The 24028-nt window shown below is 50.6% G+C and overlaps 3 protein-coding genes across 3 annotated transcripts; 2 read left to right on the top strand and 1 right to left on the bottom strand.

Moving 5' to 3' along the window:
* Positions 1-4030: 4030 nt before the first annotated feature.
* On the top strand, positions 4031-5811 carry LOC120657188 (probable galacturonosyltransferase-like 9). The gene has a single exon (XM_039935458.1). It carries the CDS (start codon positions 4240-4242, stop codon positions 5347-5349), a length of 1110 nt encoding a protein of 369 aa, XP_039791392.1. The 5' UTR covers positions 4031-4239; the 3' UTR covers positions 5350-5811.
* Positions 5812-17703: 11892 nt separating this feature from the next.
* Positions 17704-21910, top strand: LOC120657186 (formin-like protein 16). The gene is made up of 2 exons (XM_039935456.1): positions 17704-19025; positions 20358-21910. Exons 1-2 carry the CDS (start codon positions 17719-17721, stop codon positions 21787-21789), a joined length of 2739 nt encoding a protein of 912 aa, XP_039791390.1. The 5' UTR covers positions 17704-17718; the 3' UTR covers positions 21790-21910.
* Positions 21874-23641, bottom strand: LOC120657187 (DExH-box ATP-dependent RNA helicase DExH15 chloroplastic-like). Its single transcript, XM_039935457.1, has 4 exons — positions 23387-23641; positions 22612-22711; positions 22370-22516; positions 21874-22206 (listed from the first exon to the last, which is right to left on the bottom strand). Exons 1-4 carry the CDS (start codon positions 23494-23496, stop codon positions 22009-22011), a joined length of 555 nt encoding a protein of 184 aa, XP_039791391.1. The 5' UTR covers positions 23497-23641; the 3' UTR covers positions 21874-22008.
* Between the last annotated feature and the right edge of the window lie 387 nt (positions 23642-24028).

Genomic DNA, 24028 nt, shown 5'->3' with positions numbered 1-24028 from the left:
GTCATGAAATATTTTTTACCACCTTTTGTCAACACTCCATTCATTTCGCACAAATCGGAATGAATTAATTCTAAGGGTGCCAAGCTCCTTACCTCCGCGGTCTTATGAGGCTTACGAGTTTGTTTTGATTCAACACATACATGACACTTAGAATTTTTGACAAAAGTGAACTTTGGAATTAAGCTCAAATTAGCTAAGCGCATCATACAACCAAAATTAACGTGACAAAGCCTCGAATGCCAAACATTTGTTTCATCAACGTTAATAACATTGTATGCAATTTTATTACAAACATCTGACAAAGAAAGACGGAACAAGCCTCCGCTTTCATAACCTTTTCCAACAAAAGTACCAAACTTAGACAAGATACATTTATTGGACTCAAAGACTAATTTGAAACCATCTCTACACAGTAGAGAGCCACTGACTAAATTCTTCTTGATGGTGGGGACATGCTGCACGTTCTTCAGCTGCACGGTCTTCCCCGAAGTAAACTTCAGATTTACCGTACCAACACCAAGAACACACGCATGTGATCCGTTCCCCATCAGCAAGGAGGAAGTCCCACCGGTCTGGTAAGAAGAGAACAAAGAAGCATCAGCACAAACATGAATATTAGCACCAGTGTCAACCCACCACTCGGGTGAACCAAAGACTGAAAGAACAGTAGGTAATAAATTATCGTACCCCGATGATCCTCCAGGCTCGCTAATAACCATGTTGGCGGAGTCGTTGCCTTTGCGGTTCGAACACTTTGCAGCAAAGTGATCCGTACTAGCGCACACATAGCAAGCTCCCGTCTTCTTCTTCTTCTTAAAAGTGGTTGTCTTCTTAGTCTTTGGTTGGTTCTGCGGTGGCTTTTTCTTGTTCTTGTGGGAGTTGTTCTTCTGAACAAGATTGGCACTTGAAGCACCAACAACTCCTTTCCCACGTATGTCCTTTGCTCTCGCCTTCTCCTCAACATCAAGAGTCCCTATGAGTCCATCTATTGTGAACTCCTGTCTCTTGTGTTTTAGAGAAGTAGCAAAGTCCCTCCAAGAAGGTGGCAGCTTAGAGATTATACCTCCGGCCACAAACTTATTGGGTAACACACATGGGGACTCTTTGCTGTAATTTTTGAGATCTTTTGCCAGAGTATGTATTTCATGAGCCTGTTCCACTACAGAACGGTCTTCGACCATCCTGTACTCAAGGAACTGCTCCATGATATACAACTCACTCCCGGCGTCAGATACTCCATATTGAGCCTCAAGAGCATCCCACAATGCTTTGCCAGTTGGCAGCCGGATATAAGAATCCACCAGGTTATCACCGAGAACACTAATGATCAAGCCTCGAAAGAGGATATCAGCCTCATCGAACGCACTCCCTTCCTCTGGAGAGAATTGTTCAGGCTTACCCTCTTTCACATGGATCACTCTCGATAGTGTTAACCACAGTATAAGCCGCTCTTGCCAACGTTTGTAATTTGAACCATCAAAAGGTGGTGGTTTGATTGATGCAGCAAAGCTAGATACCGAAAGCCTATTAACACAATTAGGTTTTTGGATTGTTAGATATCTAGGCAATTTTCGGTATATTTTAATTCCAAATATTAATATCAATTTCATGATATAGATGAGTGATAATGTGTGTACAAGATATGTGCATGTGTTCATGTTATTCTCACTAATAAGCATGAACAAAGAATTAAACCAGAGTAGGTTTAGCAAGTACCCCAAGGCGGGACCAGTGCCGGAGGCACCGGTTGCGCCGTTACCAGCTGGAATAGACATGCTATTCGACTGGCCTTGCTCGAAGTAGCCGAACTATGTCGATGCAGGAAGATGTTCGCAGTGCAGTCCCACGAACGGTTACGCCGGGAAGTAGTCGTCCCACGAATGGTCACGCCGGGAAGTAGACGAAGTAGTCGTTTGCACGAGCGGTTACGCCGGGAAGTAGACGAAGGAGTCGTTCAGGGAGCGAGCAGTCGCGTCAAGACGCTCCCCAAAAACCTAATTGCCCGCGTCCCGTGCAGGACCTTCAGTGAGCAGAGGTTCCGGAGGCCCTGCTCTCGCTAGACCTGTGCGCGCAGTGCTAGCAGTGGGGAAGGCAGAAAGCAGCTGAGGGAGAAGGAAGAGGTCTCCTGAAGAGGAGTACCTGGATGAATGCTTGAGATGAGTGAGGATGAGAGGAGAGGGTGCTGGTTTATATAGGCACGAGATGCCTCAGGTTCAACGAATCTGGACGTCATGAATGGTTTTGATGGGCGGCAGTTAATGTGCCTCAGGTTCAACGAACCTGGACATCGTAAAGAGCCTTCAATGTCCGGTCATTAGTGATGACATTAACCCTCTGTTTTAATACTCTTTACTGCAAAACATCCTTCTCATCTCAGCACATCATGTCGCACCGCACCGCACCGCACCGGCACTTGCACCTGCACGTCACGTCCGGCCGCGCACGCGCACGCGCACCCGCCCGCCCGCCCGGCCGGCCGTGCCGTGCCGCGCCTCGTCTCGGCCACGGCCACGGCCCGGCTTGGCGAGGCGAGAGAGCGCGCGCGCGTGTGGTTCACCGTCCTCCTCTTACCGGCTTCACAAGTGGTGTACACGAAGTCCACCTTTAAGTCGGTTGAGATCCTCCTCAATTCCCGGTACGGAATTAAGCATTGATTCCCTAGCATTAATAGTGGGCTTTAAATTCTTTTAATGCTTTAGAATGAATGGGCCAAGCCCATTACTCCAACAGTTTTTATATACCCTAAACCCTAAACTTTGTAGGCCGTTTTTATATACTCCCTCCGTTGCAAATTATAAATCATTCCAAGAATCTTGGAGAGTCAAACCATCTCAAAATTTGACCAAAATTATAGAAAAAACACAAAAATTTATGATATCAAATAGGTATACTATGAAAATATAGATAACAAAGAATCCAATGATACTTAATTGGTATCATAAATGTTATTATCTTGTTATATAAATTTGATTAAACTTAAAATTCTTTAACTCTACAAGATTCTTGAAATGACTTATAATTTGTAACGGAGGAAGTACCAAGTATGAACTAGGATTAGCCGTAGCATTATTTGTCCAGCGTCATGCCAGCGGGATACAACACAAAAGCTTATTCATGTCTGAGTGCGTGCCACGTTGTGTATATAGTAGTATGAAGTAATGTTACTCCTACCATGCAGCTTGCAGCGTGAATCTTTCCAGGGAGTAAGACTGACTATTTGTAACACACCCCGTGGTAATGGGCGATTAGTTACCGCGGCACAAACAGAAATTTCAAAATACGCGGCTCCATTCGGTTCACCACCCGCTGGATTAGTGGATCTCCACGAGAGGGTAACGTGCGCGGCCGATTGTTTGAGCCCGGCGACCTGGTCCGGCCTTGATTTATTTGCTCCTTCAACTGTGAAACCCACATGCTAGTTTACCCTTGATTTGAAGATGCCGCGCCTGTGCATTCCTGCAGATGCGACTGACCAAAATGAGCATATTCATTTGTTCATGATCGTTTCGAATTGGCCATCAGCAGGCGTGAAACTTTTTAAATTTATTCACGCCGGATGATTCCAAACGAAACAAAACACGTGGCGCCATCCACTTGGCAATTTTTCACAAACACTAACCACTGTCACGGGCTCGCGCATGTGCTAACCTAACCCGTGGCCGTTACCAACGACCCTACAATAAACCCCAGAAAGGAAAATTATTGAAATAAAAAAAAACTAGAGACGAAGAAGAACTAGAACGACATCGAAGCAAGCAGTGTGGCGTACGTACGCGGTGTACGCGTCGCCGTACGTATTTGTACAGCTGGTCGCAGGCTGCCGCAGCGCTAATCCCATTTTAGCCCTAGTTAAAAGGCTGTAATTAACCCTCCCTCTCCGAGCGATGGGTGAACGCGTAGGCAAGCAAAGCAGCGTCCCGAGCAGCGGGGCCAGGCCAGCCAACGCGGCCGCACGTGGGGCCCACCGCTCCCACGCGTGCTTTATTGGTAACGCCACATATAAATGTCCCCGATAAAACGACTCCACCGATCGAGCGCCCCAGGCCCCAGCTAGCTAGCCCAGGCTGCCTGCCTGCCATCGATCCATCCAGCCAGCCACCCCAACGAACGCGTACCACTTCTAGGGAGGAGGAAACCACACAGGGAGCCCGACCGACCGACCCGACCCCCGCGAGGGCGAGGGCGAGGGCGAGCGGCGCGCCGGGGGCCAAGGGGGGATTCCCCTCGTCGGCGGCGGCCATGGGCGCGGCCTCCCCGGCGATGTGGGCCGGGCTCGTGCTGGCGGCCTTGTTATTGGCGCAATCGGCGGCGGCGCTGCCGAGGTTCGCCGAGGCGCCCGAGTACCGGAACGGGGAGGGGTGCCCGGCGCCGGTGGCGGGCGCGGGGGTGTGCGACCCGGGCCTGGTGCACATCGCCATGACGCTCGACGCGCACTACCTCCGGGGCTCCATGGCGGCCATCTACTCGCTGCTCAAGCACGCCTCCTGCCCGGAGTCGCTCTTCTTCCACTTCCTCGCCGCGGAGGGCGGCGGCGCGCCGGCGGTCGCCGACCTCCGGGCCGCCGTCGCCGCCTCGTTCCCCTCCCTGCGCTTCGAGATCTACCCGTTCCGCGCGGACGCGGTCGCCGGCCTCATCTCCGCGTCCGTGCGCGCCGCGCTCGAGGCGCCGCTCAACTACGCGCGGAACCACCTCGCCGACCTGCTCCCGCGCTGCGTGCCGCGCGCGATATACCTCGACTCCGACGTGCTCGCCGTCGACGACGTGCGCAGGCTCTGGGAGACGCGCCTGCCCGCCGCGGCGGTCGTCGCCGCGCCAGAGTACTGCCACGCCAACTTCTCCCGCTACTTCACCGAGGCCTTCTGGAACGACCCCGTCCTCGGCGCGCGGGTCTTCGCCGGGCGCCGCCGCGCGCCCTGCTACTTCAACACCGGGGTCATGGTCATCGACCTCCGGAGATGGCGCGTCGGCAACTACCGCCAGCGCATCGAGCGGTGGATGGAGATGCAGAAGGAGAAGAGGATCTACGAGCTTGGCTCCTTGCCCCCATTCTTGCTCGTATTCGCTGGCGAGATTGAGGCCGTCGACCACCGGTGGAACCAGCACGGCTTGGGCGGCGACAACGTGTTCGGCAGCTGCCGGCCCCTCCACAACGGCCCCGTCAGCCTGATGCACTGGTCCGGAAAGGGCAAGCCATGGGACCGCCTCGACGCCGGCAAGCCTTGCCCGCTCGACCACACCTGGAAGTCGTATGACCTCTACATTGGAGAGAATGATTCATCAGCATCAGGGCAGTCCCGGTCCGCCTTGTCATCATCGGCAGCATTGCCTGCGGGGGTGTTTTCTTGGTAGAAGAAGTTCAAGACATACACAATAATTCATTGGTTTGAGGTTGCCGTGGTTCTTGGCTGGTAATGGAATTGCCTTGCAATGCATTGCCACTGCCACCACGGCTGCTGCTGCTGCTGCTGCAAGCGAGCTGCCGCCTTCGGCTGTACAGGACAGTGAGGGGAGGGGCGGTATACACATTGCAGCGGCGGCAAGGGGATGAAGACAGTGAATAGAGGGAGAGCAAATTCTTGTTCATTTGCACTACGATTCAGATTGATTCGTTAGGCTGTGATTGGTGGTGACTATCAGGGTTTGGAAGGAATTACTTGATTGGTGGTGTACAATTCTTGGATAGGATTTAAGTTTCAGTTTTTCTTTGGTCCGTTAGTTCAGAATTGTTTCATTTACATGTCAATTCAGTACACGCCTATAATATGGATTAAATTGATTTGAATCAAATTGAGTGGATCCTGTTCTTGTGCCTGTGCCGAAATCCTGTTGTATTTATTTGAGATAGCCCATCCAAGAATGGCCTAATCTCCTGCTGTTACTATTTTCCTTGCTATATGTTGATCTAGGATTGGATGGCATAATAGCTGTTTCTTTTTTGCTTCTTATGCTCATCAAGAATGGCCTAACCCATTGATGTGCTTGTCTTCCTTCATCAAGAACGGGCAAACATGTGACAGGTTCGATAGTTTTGGCATTTCTTAGTAGTTTTACACTATTTGCTTCTTCAACCTCTTCCCCTAATTGCAAGCATGTTTTCCTTGTCCATCTGTTTTGCTGTTGAGCTCCAAATGTTGCCTTCCTGTGTTCTGGAAGTTCCTGGTGCTCTGGTGATGACTTGTTTGTTCTGACTCGTGACCTGGGGCCAATAGTGTTTCTTCAGTATTACACATTACCTGGAGCATCTGGAGTTTAGGGCATTAGACTACGCGAGGATCTTTACAGATGGATGTGCATCTAGAGAGCTTCAAACAATGGAGGAAAAGAACAACAATATTTCGGTTAGTTAGGATGAACTTTTTTATATCAGAAAGTGGAGGAGAAAGTGGAGGCGTAAGACGTGGACTTCTCAACAGACTCATAATACAGTGTTAATACTACTCGTAATCCACCAACTAACGCCACCTAAGTCTCCACAAAACCAGTAAGACAGATAACATTTCTTTAAATTATCGGTCACGGGCCTCTGAATCTTTGAAAGCAGATATCAGGAGTGCATGCAGCAGTAGGAAACCATACCCATTTGAAATCTGACATAAAACATCAGTTCACAACTCTGAAGGCTGTTTTCTGAAATTGTAGCAGCATCTCAATTATGTTGTGTATCGATTGGTGAGGTTGAAAATGCAGCAGCTTCCTGCTGAACAGGCATCTTCCATGTGCAATGGCATCTCTGAAGATATCCTGACCAGCTGTAGACTTTTGCAGCTGGACTGAACATCTTGCTTTCAGTACAGACTACAGAACAATAAACTGTGATATCGAGTAGGATTCTGAAAAAAAAAGCAAAACAAATCGCTCTCCTAAATATCATCCTAGTCCCATGAGCCGATGATGTTCAGGGACAAACTGAGACCGCCGGGGCCCTGATCGGACGGCTCTGGTGGACGGTATCTGTTCTGCTCCCCACATCGGTTGGCTAGGTTTACACTACACCACACACAGCCGCCCAGGCTGGACGCCGGCGGTGACCAGCTGGAGAGATGGGAACGGGAGGCAAGTGCAACTAATGATTGCCTGTATTCCTCCTTGGCCACTGCATTCCATTCCTCCCTTTCCCTTTCACATTTTTTTTTGCTCTCTCTCAAAATCCATCAACCTCTTGTGATTTGTGAAGTTGTGCGAGTGCGATGAACTCCATCCACCCACACCCGCTGCCTGTCATCAACCACCCTACGCCATCGTATTCAATTCCTTTCACATGCTTCCTGCCCGTACGTCCTCCCATCCGGACAAGCGCACGAGTTCTTTTAGGCCGGCGGCGCCAATGATGGGCACGGCCCAACGACATCGGCCTGCGATCCTGAGAAGATCGCCCGCCGTGGTTCATGCACTGCACCAGGCGAGGCCGCGAGGGGAGGCAGGCCACTCTCCCTCCTGGAAGCTACTCTACCGGCTTCCGCCGCCATTATTGGCAGGTCCGGTTGGTGCCGCCGCCGCCGCTGTGTCGGCCGGCCGGCCGGCCACCGATCCCTCAAAGCCCGCGTGTCAGCGAGGGCACAGCACCGAACTCGTTGGAAGCTTCGGAGCGGCGGGTCTTGGGGTGAGAAGACCGTGATGTGATCCGCCGGTACGGTGCGGTGCGAGTTCTTTCAGGTTCACGGCGTGATGTGTTGGCCACTGTTCGGAATGGATCAATGGGAGATCGGGAGATGGCATTTGGTGCTTGTTTGGAGCGTAGCATTTGTGCCGAACGGAAAAGTGTTTAGGCTGCCCCTGCAGAATTTTTGTTAAGGAGATTATTGATCATCGTTCATGCAGAGGGAGATGGATGGCAGCAGCAAATGGCGCCAAACTATAGGGGGGGACAACCGGACAAGTAGCTTGAACTTTTCCCATGAAAAGTGGAGGACAGCATCACTTGGAAGCAAGTAATGATAGGAGCCAGCATAACAAACTCGATCAGGCACCTAAAAACCAACCACCGCGAGGCATCGATCACGCAGCCTGGCGTTGTTATTCTAATGCCGAGGTCGACTTCAAGCAAGAACACTGTAACGCGGCAAGCACCGGCGACACTGACATCGAGTCCTGCTGACCAAAAACCTTGAGCTCCTTCTCCTTGTCGAGTACAATGCTGATTGCCGAACGTCGAATATTTTTATGGAATTTTCATAAACACAGTTTGAATTACGCGTAAATTGGGTGGAAATTCCTGCATGGCGTACAATGGTTAAAGGCTTAAAGCACCGTGCATTCGTGCTTCTAACAGCAGGCTAACAGCTCTCAACGACTTCTTCCCGTTCGTTGCCAGTGTAACGGTTAAGCAGAGCAAGAACAACGGATGGTGGGGCTATGTGTCCAACAATCCGAGTGTGAAAACCGTGGAATGTCTCGCAATGATTTGATGAGCTCGTCACTTGTGCTTCTGTTTGTGAGCTGATTTGTTAAGCAACGAACAGGAATCTGACAGCGCGGTAGGTCACCTAAATGCGTACAGGTAAGCTTACTCCCGGGGACGAAAGGAAAATCACAGGGCCGTCCTCTGCTCGCATTCGGTGCACACCAACGGGCCTACACCAACTTGTCGTCAGTCTTCCATGGCACAGCGTGGATTTGGTGAGGTAAGTAGCGGTTGGTGTCATTGAGACCTCGCTCTCTTCTGAAAACTTGGCGGGAGAAAGATACTGTCCACATTGCCTAGTTCATCAGCGTTTCCTTGTAATCAGCATGGGTAAGGAAATGAAAAATTACATAACATTCAAGAAAGTTCAGTTTATCCAACAGTTTGAGTCGAGAGTGGAAATTTTTCCCAAGGGGGTATTGAAATGTGAAACAATCGGTGCCGGTTCATCGCTGCTGCTGAATGCCAAAATGGCAGAGGGCCGAGCAAAGTATAGAGTCTAGTGAAGTAGTCTACTCCAAGGCATCAGATATAGTTGGCCAATGGGCCCGAGGCCCGTGGGCCGGCCCAAAGCACGAGATTTAGGCCCGATACAAGGCCCGGCCCGACACGAAGTCAATCGGGCCCGGGCCGGCCCGGCACGGGCGTCGTGCCGTGCTTGGGCCGCGCCTCAAGCACGTGGGCCGGCCCGGCCCGGCACGAATAAAACCTGCTAACTCCCCACCTCCCAAATCTGGCCCATCAATAGAAATCTCTACCACTCCAGCACAATAGCCCATGAATATATACATCACCAAACCCTAACTCCACACCTCTCTCCTCTCTCCTCACCCCTCCCTCTCCCTACCTCCCCCGCGGCGGCGGCGCGCCGGCGCCTGCGCCACCCCTTCCCTCCCCGCGGCACTCGGCCGCCCGGTGCCCGCGCCTCCTTCCCTTCCCCGCAACAGCAGCGCGCCACCCGCACCTCCCTCCTTTCCCGCGGCGGCCGGCTTGCTCTACTCTCGTCCGGCGTCCGCACCTCGTCTCCCTTTCCCGCGGCATGGATGGGGGCGGCGGCAAGGCGGCTCCGCGCGCTCGGGACGGCGGCGAGGCGGTGGCAGCCCGGGCTGCCGACGGTGGCGAGGCGGCGGCCGTGCGCGCTAGGACGCCGGCGGGGCGGAGACCGCACGAGCTGCGGACGGCGGCGAGGCAGCGGCTGCGCGAGCTGGGGACGGCGGCGCGGCGGCGGCCGCACGGGCTGGAGACGGCGGCGAGGCAAGGCCGCGCGTGCGGCCAGGGGATGGCGTCGACGCCGGCGAGGCATGGCCGGCGGCGGCATCGGCAGGACGGCGGCGGCATGCCGTGCCGGCGTGTTAATCGGGCCGGCCCGGCATGGTAAATGGGCCTTCGTGCCGTGCCCGGGCCCAGACCTTCGGCATGTGGGCCGGCCCGGCACGGCACGAATAATTAAACGGGCCAATCGTGCCGGGCCTAATCGGGCCGGGCCTAAGTCGGGCCCGGGCCGTGCCGTGCCGGGCCGGCCCATTGGCCAACTATAGCATCAGATACCTGGGGTAGAGGCCGGGGCACCCTTTGCTTGTCTCCTAAGCTTGTGGAGCAGGCACAGATGCAAGCCTCGCGTTCCAAGGCTGGTCCTGCTCCTCCACATCACACCACCAAACCCAAACAATTCGGGGAATAAATTCAGAGATAGGCACCACGCTAGGCACAATGGATGAGAAAGGGTCGAGGCTTGGAGGGTGAAACCCAGATGGAAAGGAAGCTAGCGAGCATCCCTCGATAACATGAGAGAGCAGCAGATCCGAGACCAGCTGCACCTGCACAGGCGTCGTTGTCGAAAAGAAAAGGGCGTTCTTGCTTCTTTGCCTGCACGGCAAAAAGCACGGCCAGCATGGACAGAAATGCGAAAGGGATTCACAAGGAAGGGCGGAGGGCCATCAGCTGGGGTTTCGTAGCATTTGTTTGGTCATTTGGACAAAAGCTGCATGTGTTTTGTTTTGCACCTCTTCTGCCTTTAATCCTACTACCGCCGTGGGCACAACGGCCCAGTTTCTTTTTCATTCGGCCCATAGTCAGCAGATCAACATTACTTCAAACAGAACTGTGGACCAGTTAGGCCACAGAGGAATTGGGCTGGAGGGCTGGACTTGCTGCGGTGAAAACTTTCGTAGCGATATGTGATTGGGATAATCATTTCAACTCTCGTTTTTTGAAATTAGTAGTTTCTTAGTTTGTGGGCACGATCTGCTATGAATAAATATAGTGAACGGATGGAGTATTGACTAAATCGTGATCAATTCTCGCTCGCAAAGCACTCCAATTATTAATGACTATTCACCTAATTTGCAAAGGCAAAAGAAAGAATCGAATTTTTTTTGACAGGGTCAAGGTCAAAAGGCTAGAGTTGGAAAACAAGCACCTTGTTGAAATATACGAGAATTTGATCCAATTTCCCACACTTAGTCCAGGTCAACAAAATGTTTGGAGAAAAATACCAGAAAGGAAGGTACCAGCCAGATAATTAGTCATGGGCCATCGACGAGCTGCTAGTCTGATGAGTGCGTGCACGCGTGTGGGGTATGGAAGAAACAGTCTTTAGCTTGCGTCTAATAATGGGGCCTGAAGCAGAAGAGAAGCAGTCTTTAGCTCGCGTCGTCGCATCTGCAATATAATATGGCCCACTTATTTCTGGCCCTGGCCCAAAATGCAGCAAGTGAAATGTTCCCTTCAGCGCAGACTTGGGCCCGTTCCGATCTGGGCTCCTAAATTGTTGATCCAGCAACTAACTACGGAAACAGAGATGTCAAAGAAAAAAGCCCACACGATGACCAGCACGGATTTCTGCTTCCACTGACCACTGCCGCATCTTCTGAAGACTGAAACATGAGCTTCGAGAAGAAAGTCCCCATGTTTGGTCGCTATGGCTATTCCACACGCGGTTCCCCCACGCAGGAAAGTGCTATACGTGCTTTCAGGCTACCTGGTACTGGTCTTTGACAATAGAAATTTCTAAAATTGCAATTAGTGAGAGATGGTCAGGATGTTAAATCTTGAAAGGTTCAGGAACTGGACGACAGAAATTCCAGGGTCTAACTGCTCTGCACTTTGGTGGTGGAAACTAAATAAAGGCTTCCCACAAAAATATCAAAGTCTCTTTGGCCTAGTAGGACTGTCACATTTGTATTACAACTTACAAGCATGTGACTAAAGCCCAGCCCAACGGTCGATGCGCCACTCACAAATCACTCTGATAGTCTGATTGCTAAAGTATTGGCCTAAATTCCAACGGTAAAAGAAAGCATCATATTGAAAAGGGCCAGTGTCAAAAGGACGCTGCTGGCTAATGTTGGCAAGCAAACACTATTTGGGCATTTCGCCACGACCAGAGCGTATGCATGAGATTATTACTCGCACTCCGTCCAAGTCAACAAAATGCTTGGGAAACTTATTGCTTCTACTCTCTCTCCGTACCAAATTATAATTATTTTTTGACTCTAAATTTGACCACTCATTTTATTCAAAAATTTAATAAAAAATATCGCTTATTTTGTTATATATGGCTTGCTTTATTAACAAAATTTTTCAAGAATAACTTAAATTAACTATGTTTACATAAATTTTTTAAATAAGATGAATGGTCAAACTTGGGTCAAAAAAATTAAACACATTATAATTTGGAACGAGGGGTACCGTGTATGCCACAAACACGGCTACTGTTGTCATACGAGTGTTCTTTACTTCTGTTCTTTTTCATTTATTAGGTTTTTTTTTTCAAGTGCTCAGGTAGCCGGGTCTAATTGGTTCGGTTTTCTGTCACTTTCGAAGGAACGGTGGCCTTTTCACATGAATGAGCATCCACATGGCATGATAAATTAGAAAGGACAAAATCTAGTCAAGGCACGTCCTAGTGGCAACGAAAATGCGCGATCTGAAACTTCCAAATTTTTTTAATTGACGAAATAATTAAATTGAAGCAGACTGATAATATGACGAGTGATTCAATGGGATTATTAGTGAACACAGTTTGCGGAGAATCATGTTGGTGAGTATTACTAAATACTCGTCATAGTAAACTGGAAGTAGGTTTTTCATTTCGCAAAATAAATTAAGCATGGAAGATAAAAATGGGCGCCAGAAATGGTTGACGCAAATAAACAAATAAACAAATAAAAGAAAATCTTTCTTATTCAAGTCAACTCTTATGATGTGAAACATGATGATTCGTACGTATAGAACTAGGGAAGGTCTCCACCTGTCTAGGAAAACATACAATGTCGCAACATTATCCAAAATAAATTAAGCATGTAATTAAAAACGGGCGCCATAAATGGATTGACGAAAAATAAATAAAAGACATCTTCCTAATTCAGGTCAACTCTAATCATGTGAAACATGAAGAGTTTCGTATAGAACTAGAAGGTCTACTGCGTAGGAAAAAGTACGATGCCCCTACATTGTCTAAAATCCATTTTAAAAATTACCATATTCTTATGTGAAAGAATGGAAGAAGATCAGGACCACAATTGAACTGGTAACGATGTTTCCAATCCATTATATTAAGGTCTTGTTTGCGAAAAATTTTGGGTATAAAATATTGTAGCATTTTCGTTTGTATTTGGTAATTATTGTCCCGCCATGAGTTAACTAGGCTCAAAAAATTAGTCTTGCAAATTATAGTCAAACAGTGTAATTAATTATTTTATTTAGCAACATTTAATACTTCATGTATGCGTTCAAAGATTCGATGTGATGGAAAATCTTGTAAAATTTTGAAATTTTGAGTGCATCTAAACAAGGCCTAAGTCCCTTTCTCTCCGAAACTTGTAGCGTTTTCCAATGGTTCGATCTCATGCTTGGCTGTATCGTCTCGATGATATCATAGTTTTTCTTCCTGTCCTCAACGATTTACAGTCAAATCAACAAAAAATTGTCATGCATCGCCTAATTGATGTGCACACAGCACACTTAGGCCGTGTTTAGATGGTGTAAACGCAAAACGCTAAATTTTTGTAAATCGCTTGCATGGGGTATTAAATGTAGTCAAAAAATAAATCGCATTATACAAATAGACTGTAAATCGCGAGACGAATCTAATGAGCCTAATTAGGACGTGATCAGACACTAAATTGATACAGTAGTGTTACAGTAAATATGCTCTAACGATGGCTTAACTAGACTCATTAGATTCATCTCGTAGTTTACAGATGAGATCTATAATTAATTTTGTGATTAGTCTACATTTAATACTTCAAATATTGAAGATTTCCTCCCAAAAATGCAAAACACACAAAATGCAAAGTGATCTAAACACACCCTTAATGCTGTACTTGGGATTAGCCTGATGAGTACTTCAAGACTAGGCTGGTATTGTTTGTGTCCAAAAGAGACACCTGTACGTGGATGCCAAAATTGTTCCAGTGATACACCCTGCAATTACTAATTTACTAGTACGAAGAACCGAGGCTTGCGATAACGGATGGTCGTCGGGTGCACGACTCATTCAGAAATAAGTAGAGTTAGTGCACGAAAGAAAGGAAAACAAAACTGTTTTCATGTGCGTCATCTGAGTTGAGGCTGGTTACTGGCGCAGGGACACTCCCCAGAAATAAACGCAGGAGATCGGGTAGTTGTTGTCTTCTTGACCCATCTGCTTAGGAAAACATTTGTCTCGTCAGATCGCGAACCAGTCATGCCTGCGCGATGGAGCCAGTACGCTCGTCGACCAGGAGAGCGTGAGGTAATCGAGGAAGCGGTCTATAAGAGCATGGCCAGTAAGAGCGACAAGGGGCTTGGCTCTTCCACTGTTTATGCGCGGATAAACAGTAAATGAACAGTGCTCTGCGCGGAACAGCTGCAAACGTAGAAGCGTGGGAGCGGTGGGAGCGGTGGCCAACTGACAAAACAGTGCAGCAGCTCGGAGACGGCAGCGGCGACAAGCTGCTTTCTCTCTCTTCCCCTCTCTCTTCCATGTCAACGTGCTGTGCTGAACTGTCGGGCGATACGCCGCTTGCTCTAACTACCACCCTCTCCGTCGGAGTGGTAGAAGCAGTCACTGAGGTCGCGTCAATCGTCATCGCAATTCGCACACACCTACCGCTAAAACGTTTGGTGTCCATACGAGATCGTACGCTAGGCACTCGAGCTACGCATTCCACGGCACGCCACTACGTCAGCACTCAGCGCACGAGCAACTCGCCGAAGCTACTGAACGCGAGCCACAGCCAGCTCTCCGGCGTGACGATCCTAATCCAGTGACCTCTGCCTGCGTCGATGGTCCTCTACGGCTCCACGCCGGAGGTCCGGATCATGCCAGTGCAATGGAAATGCTGCTGGTGGCAGCATGCACCAGACCAAGCTGCAGCCGCTGTGGCGTTTTGGACGCGGCGTGCGCTCCCGGCAGGCGATCGAGCACCAGCTCATTGGTGCTGGCGGCCGAATCCAACGACGCGGCCTGGGGACTCCCGCCCCGCCGGCGCCGTCCACCGGCCATGTGCGCCCGAGCCAAATCCACCGTCCAGTTCATCAGGAAATGGAATTGCTGCAGCCAGCACTCACTCAATCCACTCATCCGCAATGGAAAAGCGCCGTTGGGCCAACGCGCAATCCGCCGCTCTCGACCTAAAACTAATCCCAGCAGCTTTCTTTTTTTTTAAAAAAATATTTTTTAATAATCATTATCCCATCAACTTTTGAGAAGTGACAAGAAAGCGCCGCGCGCTGAGTGGTGTCGGCTGTCGCTGTACCGATCGGAGCCTTTCACGTTTCACTTTCACCCCCTCGCCCGGCGGATGCAGTACAGGACTTTCACTCGGACTGCGACGCCTTGGAGCCGGAACCAGATCCTCTGCAGTCGGCCCTTTCGACGTCGCTCTGCAGTCACAGCAATCTGGCCGCGCAAACAGGATCCAACGGTGATGGCTCACTCGCCCAGCCCTCATGCCCGATGGTGGCTCGTTCTGCGGCTGCAGCGCTCCTGCGCGTCTTGGCTGGCTCCTACACCATGCTGGGCGTCGGCCCAACAGGAACAGAACCCTTTGGCGGCTCGCATCTCCTTCCCCTCCTCTCCTGCTTATTGCTCGCTGCGGCTGTGACGGCGGAGGCGGCCGCGGGCCCAGCCGCCGTGACGGTGGAGGCGGGGACTCACTGCGGCCGTGACGGTGGAGGCGGCCACGGGCGAGCAGGAATCGGGCGGCGGCTGGAGCGAGGGAGGGCGGTGCGGCGCACAGCAAGTCGGGGGCTGACGGCGAGGTCCGGCGAACTTTGCTTGCTTGCTGCGGCCGCGACGGCCACGACAGAGGAGGCGGCGGCGCAGCTGCGCAGGCTCAAGCACCTTGTGCCCGCGGTGGCCGATGCGCTCGCCAAGCTCAGGACGCCGAGCTCTTTCCCTGTTTGCAGCAATGCCTCTGTTCTGCCTACCAGAAGCAAGTCTCCAAAATTACCACATTATCTTCTCATGCTCCCAGTCGAGATTTATTTGGTGTTGCCTGAAAGAATTTTGCAGTCTCCAAAATGCTCCTGTTTCTGTGTACTGCTTACTGAATCATCTCAGATTGACTGCCTACGTTTGATCAGAAGATTCAGAACTATCCAGAGTTGTGACTGCATAAGTTTCAGTCTGAAATTTGCTTCTTCAAGCAGGAGGGGCAGCTGACTTCAGACATTGTAGAATTCTAGTTCTGCTTGGCTAGCTGTTCACGTTTTCTGTTGTGATTTCAGACATTGTAGAATTCTAGTTCTACTTTTCCCCAGGCTTCTTTGATGAATTCCAACAGTCTACTAAGGGGAGGTGGAAGACAATCAAATCACATAGCAGACTTTGCTGGAAATAATCAAGTCACGAAGAAGAAAAGGTGATTAACTGACCTGTGCGTGATCAGCGCTCCAACCATTGCTCAAGCTTCTTTGATGAATTCCAACAGTGTACTAAGGGGAGATGGAAGACAATCAAACCACATAGCAGAGTTTGCTAGAAATAATCAAGTCACGAAGAAGAAAAATGAGATTAACGGACCTGTGCTTGATCAATGCTCCAACCAGTCTGATCGCCGCCGCGGCGCTGCCCGCGGCTCGTCCTCCAGCTACGCCGCCACCCGCGGTCGTCCTCGCGCCAAAAGGTCTTGTTCTTGTTGGGCCGAGGCCAAGCGTGGTGCAGGAGCCAGCCGAGCCAGCCAAGACGCGCAGGAGTGCTGCAGCCGCAAAACGAGCCACCATCGAGCATGAGGGCTGGGCGAGTGAGCCATCATCGTTGGATCCTGTTTGCGCGGCCAGATTGCTGTGACTGCAGAGCGACGTCAAAAGGGCTGACTGCAGAGGATCTGGTTCCCTTGGAGCCGCCACTCGGACTTCCACAGACCGGACGCCGTAGAGGATTTTCCGCCCAAACTCCGGAATTACGAATCCCCTTTTGACCACCCGATCTGAAACCGACGCCCCGGATGGCATGGATCCCGCCGTGTCAACCCCGCGTCCCAGCAGCCAACACAGAGCGGCAGACCGCATGCAACGGCACGGCAGCGACGCGGACGCGCGGCGCCGGCGCCGGCGCCGGCCGCGTGGTTTCCGCCTTGGCTCCTTCCTCCTGGCCTGGGTCCTGGCCTCCCCCAACAGTTCATGCCCCCCCCCCCCCCCCCCCCCCCCCGCCTCTCTGCAGCGCCATGGACGGGACCACGGCCGCGAGCCCGCGACGCGTCTTCGCTTCGGCTTTCCTCGCCAACCCACCCACGAACTTGCCTCGCCAGTCGCCACGCCATCGTCCCGTCTCGTGTCGTCTCGCTCCCGTGCCGGCTCGGCCGGACCGAGTAAAAACAAACACAAAGGGGCCGTTTAGTTCCCAAAAATTTTCACCTCCCCTTTAAATACAAGCACTAAATATAATTAAATAATAAAACTAATTACACAGTTTGGATGTACATGACGAGACGAATCTTTTAAGCCTAATTAGTGCATGATTAGTCATAAGTGCTACAGTAACCCACATGTGCTAATGACGCAGTCAAAGACCTCAAAAGATTCGTCTCGTGGTTTCTAAGTGAGTTCTGAAATTAGTTTTTTAATTAGTGTCCGAAAAACCCTCCCAACATCTGATCAAACAATTAATGTGACATTTAATCCAAAAAATTTCACTAACTAAACACCCCCAAAACCCCCACCCCCGAACCCCACCAAGTCAACACACACCGCACGCAGCCCGACCCAACCCAACAATAATAAGGTAGCCGGCGCAGCAAGTCAATCACGCACACCTCGTTCTCACATCCCGCCCCCCGTCAAATTTCCATTCCCCCACCCCTACGGCCCTACCCCACCTCATCACGGCGATGGCTCCGCGTCCGCGTCCGCGTCCGCTCCTCCTCCTCCTCGTAGCCGCCGCCGCCGCCCTCGCCCCGCTGGCCGCCGCGCAGCCGCAGCGGAACATCCAGACAACCCTCCCCTCCTTCCGCACGCCGGCCTTCGCCACCCTGCCGCCGGCGATCGTACCCCCGTCCGCGCCCCCCACCACCGCGCCGCCAACCGCCCCGGGGTCGTCGTCGCCGCCGCCGTCGTCGTCCGTGAAGCGCGGCGACATCGCGGTGGCGGTGGTGAGCACGGCGCTGAGCAGCTTCGCGGTCTCGGGGGTCGCCTTCTTCCTCTTCCTCCGCCACGGGAGGAAGAAGGAGCTGACGCCCGCGGGCGGGAATGGGTACCCCGACGGGCGGCAGGAGGGCGCCTTCGCGGGGAAGCGCCCGGAGAGGGAGCCGAGGCGGCCGCCGCGGGGCGGGGGAGGGGGCGGCTTCGGCATGGTGGACGAGAACGGGCTCGACGCGATATACTGGAGGGAGTTTGAGAAGGACGGGGATGGCAGGGGCAGGAAGAGCTGGCGGCCGCCGCAGCCGCCGCCGCCCCGGCAGCAGCAGCAGCAGCAGCGGGTGGAGATGTGGCCGGAGCCCCAGCAGACGTCGTCGCCGCCGTCCCCGCCGCGCCGGTCCAGGAGGAACAAGATAGATCAGGAGCCGCTCATCCCGGTGGGCTCCCTGGACTCCGCGTCCGACGTGTTCGACGAGTCGCTGCGCCCGCCTAGCGCTGGCTCCAGCTCATCCTTCTCCGTGGCCGCCGCCGGGTCGTACGCCGTCAGCTCCGTACCCCGCCCGTCTCCCCCACCAGCCCACGCCGGCCCACCAAGCGCATCGCCGGGGCTGCCACCGCCGCCTGGAAGAGCAAGCCCGCCACCTGCTCCATCCATCGCTGCTGCCTCAGCCGCGTCGCCTCCACCGCCACCGCCAAAACCAGCAGCCGCGTCGCCACCCCCGCCTCCACCACCCAGGGGCCCATCTCCACCCCCACCCACACCGCCCAAGGGTGGCCCACCGCCGCCACCTCCGAAGGGCGGCCCGCCTCCACCACCACCGCCCAAAGGCTCATCCCCGCCACCACCGCCGCCGCCAGGAGGGAAGAAAGGAGGACCGCCACCGCCACCTCCGAAGGGAGGCGCATCGGCGTCCTCCTCGAGGCCGCCGACAGCGCCGGGCATGCCCTCCGGGGCCGGGGAGCAGCAGGCAAAGCTGAAACCGCTGCATTGGGACAAGGTCAATGTGCAGGCCACCGACCACTCCATGGTGTGGGACAAGATCACCGCCGGCTCATTCAAGTAAGTCCCTCCTGAATTTTAACACTGCTTCTCATTTCCATTGCTGTCTAACATAGTATGGGCACTATACGATCGAAATAGGCATCAGAATTCCGGAATTCGGTGCTTCATGAGCGTGGTAGTACGATAGTATAAATGTCACTGGGATCAGGAGGAACAGAGTACTGACTACTGAGGTATAAGAATGGTCGAATGGAGTACCAAGTACGCACAGTGCACTAAGTGCATTCAGGGACCTGTGAACTTAGAGTTCAGGTGTGGGTACCATGCGAATCAATTAGGCACTGCGAATTTTGGAAATGCATAGACCGAAGTTTCGTTAGCAGCATCTAGCTCTGTTAAATTATGTTTGATTTCGATAGTAGTTTAGAGAAGTCACAGACCGATCAGAGTTGCATGAAAAAGAATCGTCCCAGAATTTACAAAGATAGTAGTGGTTAAGAAAATTAGTGAAAGGCCTTTCCGCTAGCATTTCAGTGGGAGCACTGCACATTCCTCGATTGGGATCGCTAACGCTGGATGTCGCTTTTTCGGTGGACTTACGTCGCAGCATCCTCGATCGGATGCCCAAATTCAGGCAATCTGGTGCCTTTTTGTGCGCGTATGTTCTAGTATCTGGAGTACTTTACATGCAAGCTGCGACAAAGACAGGTGGCGAGATTTGCTTTTTATATAAAGCGCGTTCTCTGTCGAACATGAGCTTGCTTATTAAGAAATGCGTAGTAGAATTGGTATAGGGGATTCGTGGAACAAGTATTCCAGTTCGTGTAGCATATATTTCATTGAACAAGTATGATCTTTTTAGTTGACAGAATCAACTATTGCATAAATTAGCAGTACTATTCTCGACTTCTATGATGTGTCTTTTAGGTATGAATTTATTTATTAAGATCAAGACTTTGTAGTCAAAATCATGGTCCGTGGTTGGAAATTGGTTCGCTATATGCTCCCCTAGTCACATGAACTTTGCAGTCGGAATCATTGCTTCGACGAACTTACAAGGGATGTGCCCCGGTTAGAAAGCAATCATGGATTCATGGGAAACTAAAAAAGAGTGTGTGAACGCCTGTCCCGCTCCACCTTGGGCTTGAACTCGGTTAAGATGGGCACCGAGTTGTCTCAGCTTGTCACCACATTGCCACATCCCTTTGCATGATTGGAGAATTCCACCTGGTGTCGCTATTATTTACTGCAATGTTAACACGAGCAATTCCACATGGATTTGCTAGTATTATCTAGTGCTCGGAAAAGTCACGCTTTTCCCAACATTCTCTTGTGATGGATCGAGGCCATTTCAAGTTTCTAACTGTGTTAATTCTGGTGTGTTTTCAGCTTGGACGAAGGCATCATCGAGGCTCTGTTCGGCACTGCAGCTGCAAACCGCAAGCCAAAATCTGCAGATTCTAAGGACTCTGCTGAATCCTTGGCTGGCCTTGGGCGCTCAAACACGCCGGAACAAATATTCCTGCTCGAGCCCCGCAAGTCGCACAACATTTCCATCATCCTGAAGTCCCTCAATGTGGGACGTGATGAAATCATCGACGCCCTCCGCGATGGGCACACAGAACTTGGCACTGAGGTCCTGGAGAAGCTATCTCGGCTCAACATCTCCAAGGAAGAAGAATCCACCATTCTGAAGTTCTCTGGGAATCCTGAGAGGCTCGCCCCAGCTGATTTCTTCCTTCTGCGCCTCCTCCTTGACGTGCCCAACCCATTTGCTCGTGTCAATGCACTGCTTTTCAAGGTGAACTATGGCGCTGAGGTTGCGCAGCTCAAGCACTCGCTTCGGACCTTGGAATTGGCAAGCCAGGAGCTGAGGACAAAGGGTCTGTTCTTTAAGCTGCTCGAGGCTGTGCTCAAAGCAGGAAACAGGATGAATGCTGGAACAGCACGTGGCAACGCGCAGGCCTTCAACCTAACAGCGCTCCGCAAGCTCTCCGACGTGAAGAGCACTGATGGGAGCACCACGTTGCTGCACTTCGTCGTTGAGGAGGTTGTTCGCTCCGAGGGAAAGCGGCTTGCTATCAACCGCAACTACAGTCTCCGCCGCTCTGGCAGCCTCGCCAGGTCTGGCCACGAGGGCGGTAGTTCAACAGCAGGCCAGGGGCCATCAAGGGAGGAGAGGCAAAATGAATACATGAACCTGGGGCTGCCAATTGTTGGAGGTCTCAGTACAGAGTTTGCCAATGTGAAGAGGGCGGCAATGGTGGACTATGATGTAGTTGTCAGCGAGTGCTCAATTTTGGGCAGCCGACTCACAGACATCAAGAAGCTTCTGGAGACCTGCACTGACGATGGATTCGCAAGAGGGTTGCGAGGATTTGTGAAGGCCGCGGAACAGGAGCTGAAGACACTGAGAGGAGAGCAAGAGAGAGTGCTTGAGTTGGTCCAGAAGACAACAGAGTACTACCATGCAGGCGCCACCAAGGACAGGAGCACGCACCCACTTCAGCTGTTCATTGTAGTAAGGGATTTCTTAGGTATGGTTGATCAGGCATGTGTGGACATCAAGAGGAAATTGCAGCAGCAGAAGAAACCACCACCAACGACATCACAACCAACTACAGCTGCTGTGCCAGCGGCAGCATCGTCAACGGCAGCAGCAGTGACAAAGGGAGCAACCGATGTTAAATCAGAATCAGCTCAGAAACCACCGGAAGAGGAAGACAACAAAAGGAAGAGGGTCATGCCAAGATTTCCAAACCTGCCAGCGCACTTCTTGAAGGATAGTGCAGATTCTGATTCAAGTAGCGATGAGGAATAGAATGGATGGGAAGGTGTAAATGATGATTGTTTGCATTGTTTCAATTGGTTGATGTGGAGGTATAGGTTAGCTGCAGACTGTACATAAAGCAAAGTTTTCATTGGTTATTTTGTCCATTTCTTATACAAGATCCATATCGAGAGGAGTGTACAAAAATTGATGTCAAGATATCAATCGCTTGGAAAAATGATATCTTTGTTAATATCTGGTAATAACTTGTCATAGTACAACAAAGAATTTCCTACCTATAACAAATGTAGAATTAGCGGGCAGAGAAGGGAACTCTGCATTTGTAGTACTTACATGCTTCAGGCCTTCAACCGGCAAGCTCGCTAATGGGTACTCGGTCCATGACGCTGCAAGCAATTTGTGCATTTTTTTTTGGAGAACTGGATCAATGTCTGGTAATTTTGGAATCTGGAAGATTAAGCAAAAGACAGTTAATGGAAATGCTTATCGTTAGAATTTTGTGCCAGAAAAAAAAAGGGGGGGGGTACTGTAAGTCCATATCAAACATCAGGTATATACTGAATCTACATGCTTGCTTCCCCCTATAAAAGGATCTGCACTCATAATATACCTGAGCTAGTAAGTCGATTGTGCGCCTGAGCAGACGGGCTAAATCTCCGTCATCCATTGCAGAGTCCATCATTATCTCCCTCCATGTCAACCCTGAAGCCCAGGCTTCAACCATTCCAGCAAACTGGGCATCTATTTCGCAGGGTATCTATATTCAAAGGAACAAACAAATGAGAACAGTAGAGAGCCAAGGACAACAATTGGTTGAACAACACTGGAAAATAAGTACATGATATGCCAGACCTTAACATTATGTCTCTCCTGGAGATCGATGAGCGAGTTTCTCTGCTCTTCTAAATAGCTTATAACACCAGTGACAACAGAAGAAGGCTCGTATACATAACTACAAACAGTCATGAGTTAGCAGGACGTCAATAGAAAGAGACCAAAAGGAGTTTTTACCGAAAAAATAAAATCAACCATATACAGCAAAAATGCACTAAAGCCTACAGGAATTCACATTTCAAGAAAGAGGAAAAAACGCGCCAAGGCCACAACCTGTAGGATATCTGTAATACTTTGACATCGAATTTCTCATATGGCAGTCGTGCTTTGGAAATTGTTCTAAATCATTTCGTATCTTCTCATGAGGTCAAACAAAAGCTTGTAAAGATGCTGGCAGTGGGCACAATGTATATCACTACATTTTTTAGGGCCAACGTAAATCACTACTTAATGGGGCTTGCTGATCTATGACAACTTTGAATAGACATGTCTAATTAGTAAAACAGCATGGTTGAGATGTCAGTATCTTTGTTAGTGAAGTATTTCACTTGTTACAGTGGAAAGCATATATGACAGACAATGTGCTAGTCCACATTTTTAGAACACCTCGTGGGGCAGATACCTGCACCATTGATCTGTATTATTAAATGCAAGCACATTTGAACCAGCTGGCTATAAAAAGGATATGAACTCAAGTATGTAGATACCAACATGATATATAACAGGAGAGTAAGCAAGCAAATATATACAGGAAGTTGTAAACAGAAAAAAAAGCCACTGAATAGTTTTTTACCTGCTATTTTTCCAAGGACGAAGTTTGATCCCTTCGGACACTAAACTTCCACAAACTGCTGCCAATTGAGATGGCTTTAGATCCAAGAGGACCTTGTTCCTAAGAACCATAGCAAGCCAGAGCTCATTTTCTCCTCGTATAGCTGCTGCCGTCTCACCCAAAGGATAGATTACCTGAGTGTTGATATCTAATGCTCTAGCCTCTTGTATAACTTTGCTAATCTGGTAAATATAGAGAACCACACATTAATACACATAATGATGTCAAACATAAGGATATACCTAGCAAGATGAAAATCATATACTAGTTATCTAAAACCATGAACACTAAGTGACCTATGTTTGCGGAGATATGGCAGGAATCATCAAATCTTAAGAATTATCAAGTGCCAGTTCTGTTGTGAGAATGCAAGTGAGCAAGGAACCATTGGATGGGGCCAAAATTGAGAATGATTGGTAGAAGGGGGAGGGAGGGGATTGGGCATTGGGGGATGTTACGAAAGCTCTTTATTTGATCTCATCAAAGCAGCTATCAAGACCATGGTAACAGCCATGGTTAAGGATATAAATTGAGTTTATTGCTATGCTATGAATCAGTTTTATGGCTGCCATTAGAAAGAGAAACTGATGTTCTAAATGCCTA

This window comes from Panicum virgatum, chromosome 1N (genome assembly GCF_016808335.1).
Source record: "Panicum virgatum strain AP13 chromosome 1N, P.virgatum_v5, whole genome shotgun sequence".
NCBI classification, from domain to species: domain Eukaryota; kingdom Viridiplantae; phylum Streptophyta; class Magnoliopsida; order Poales; family Poaceae; genus Panicum; species Panicum virgatum.
This window is presented reverse-complemented; position numbering and strand designations above follow the sequence as displayed.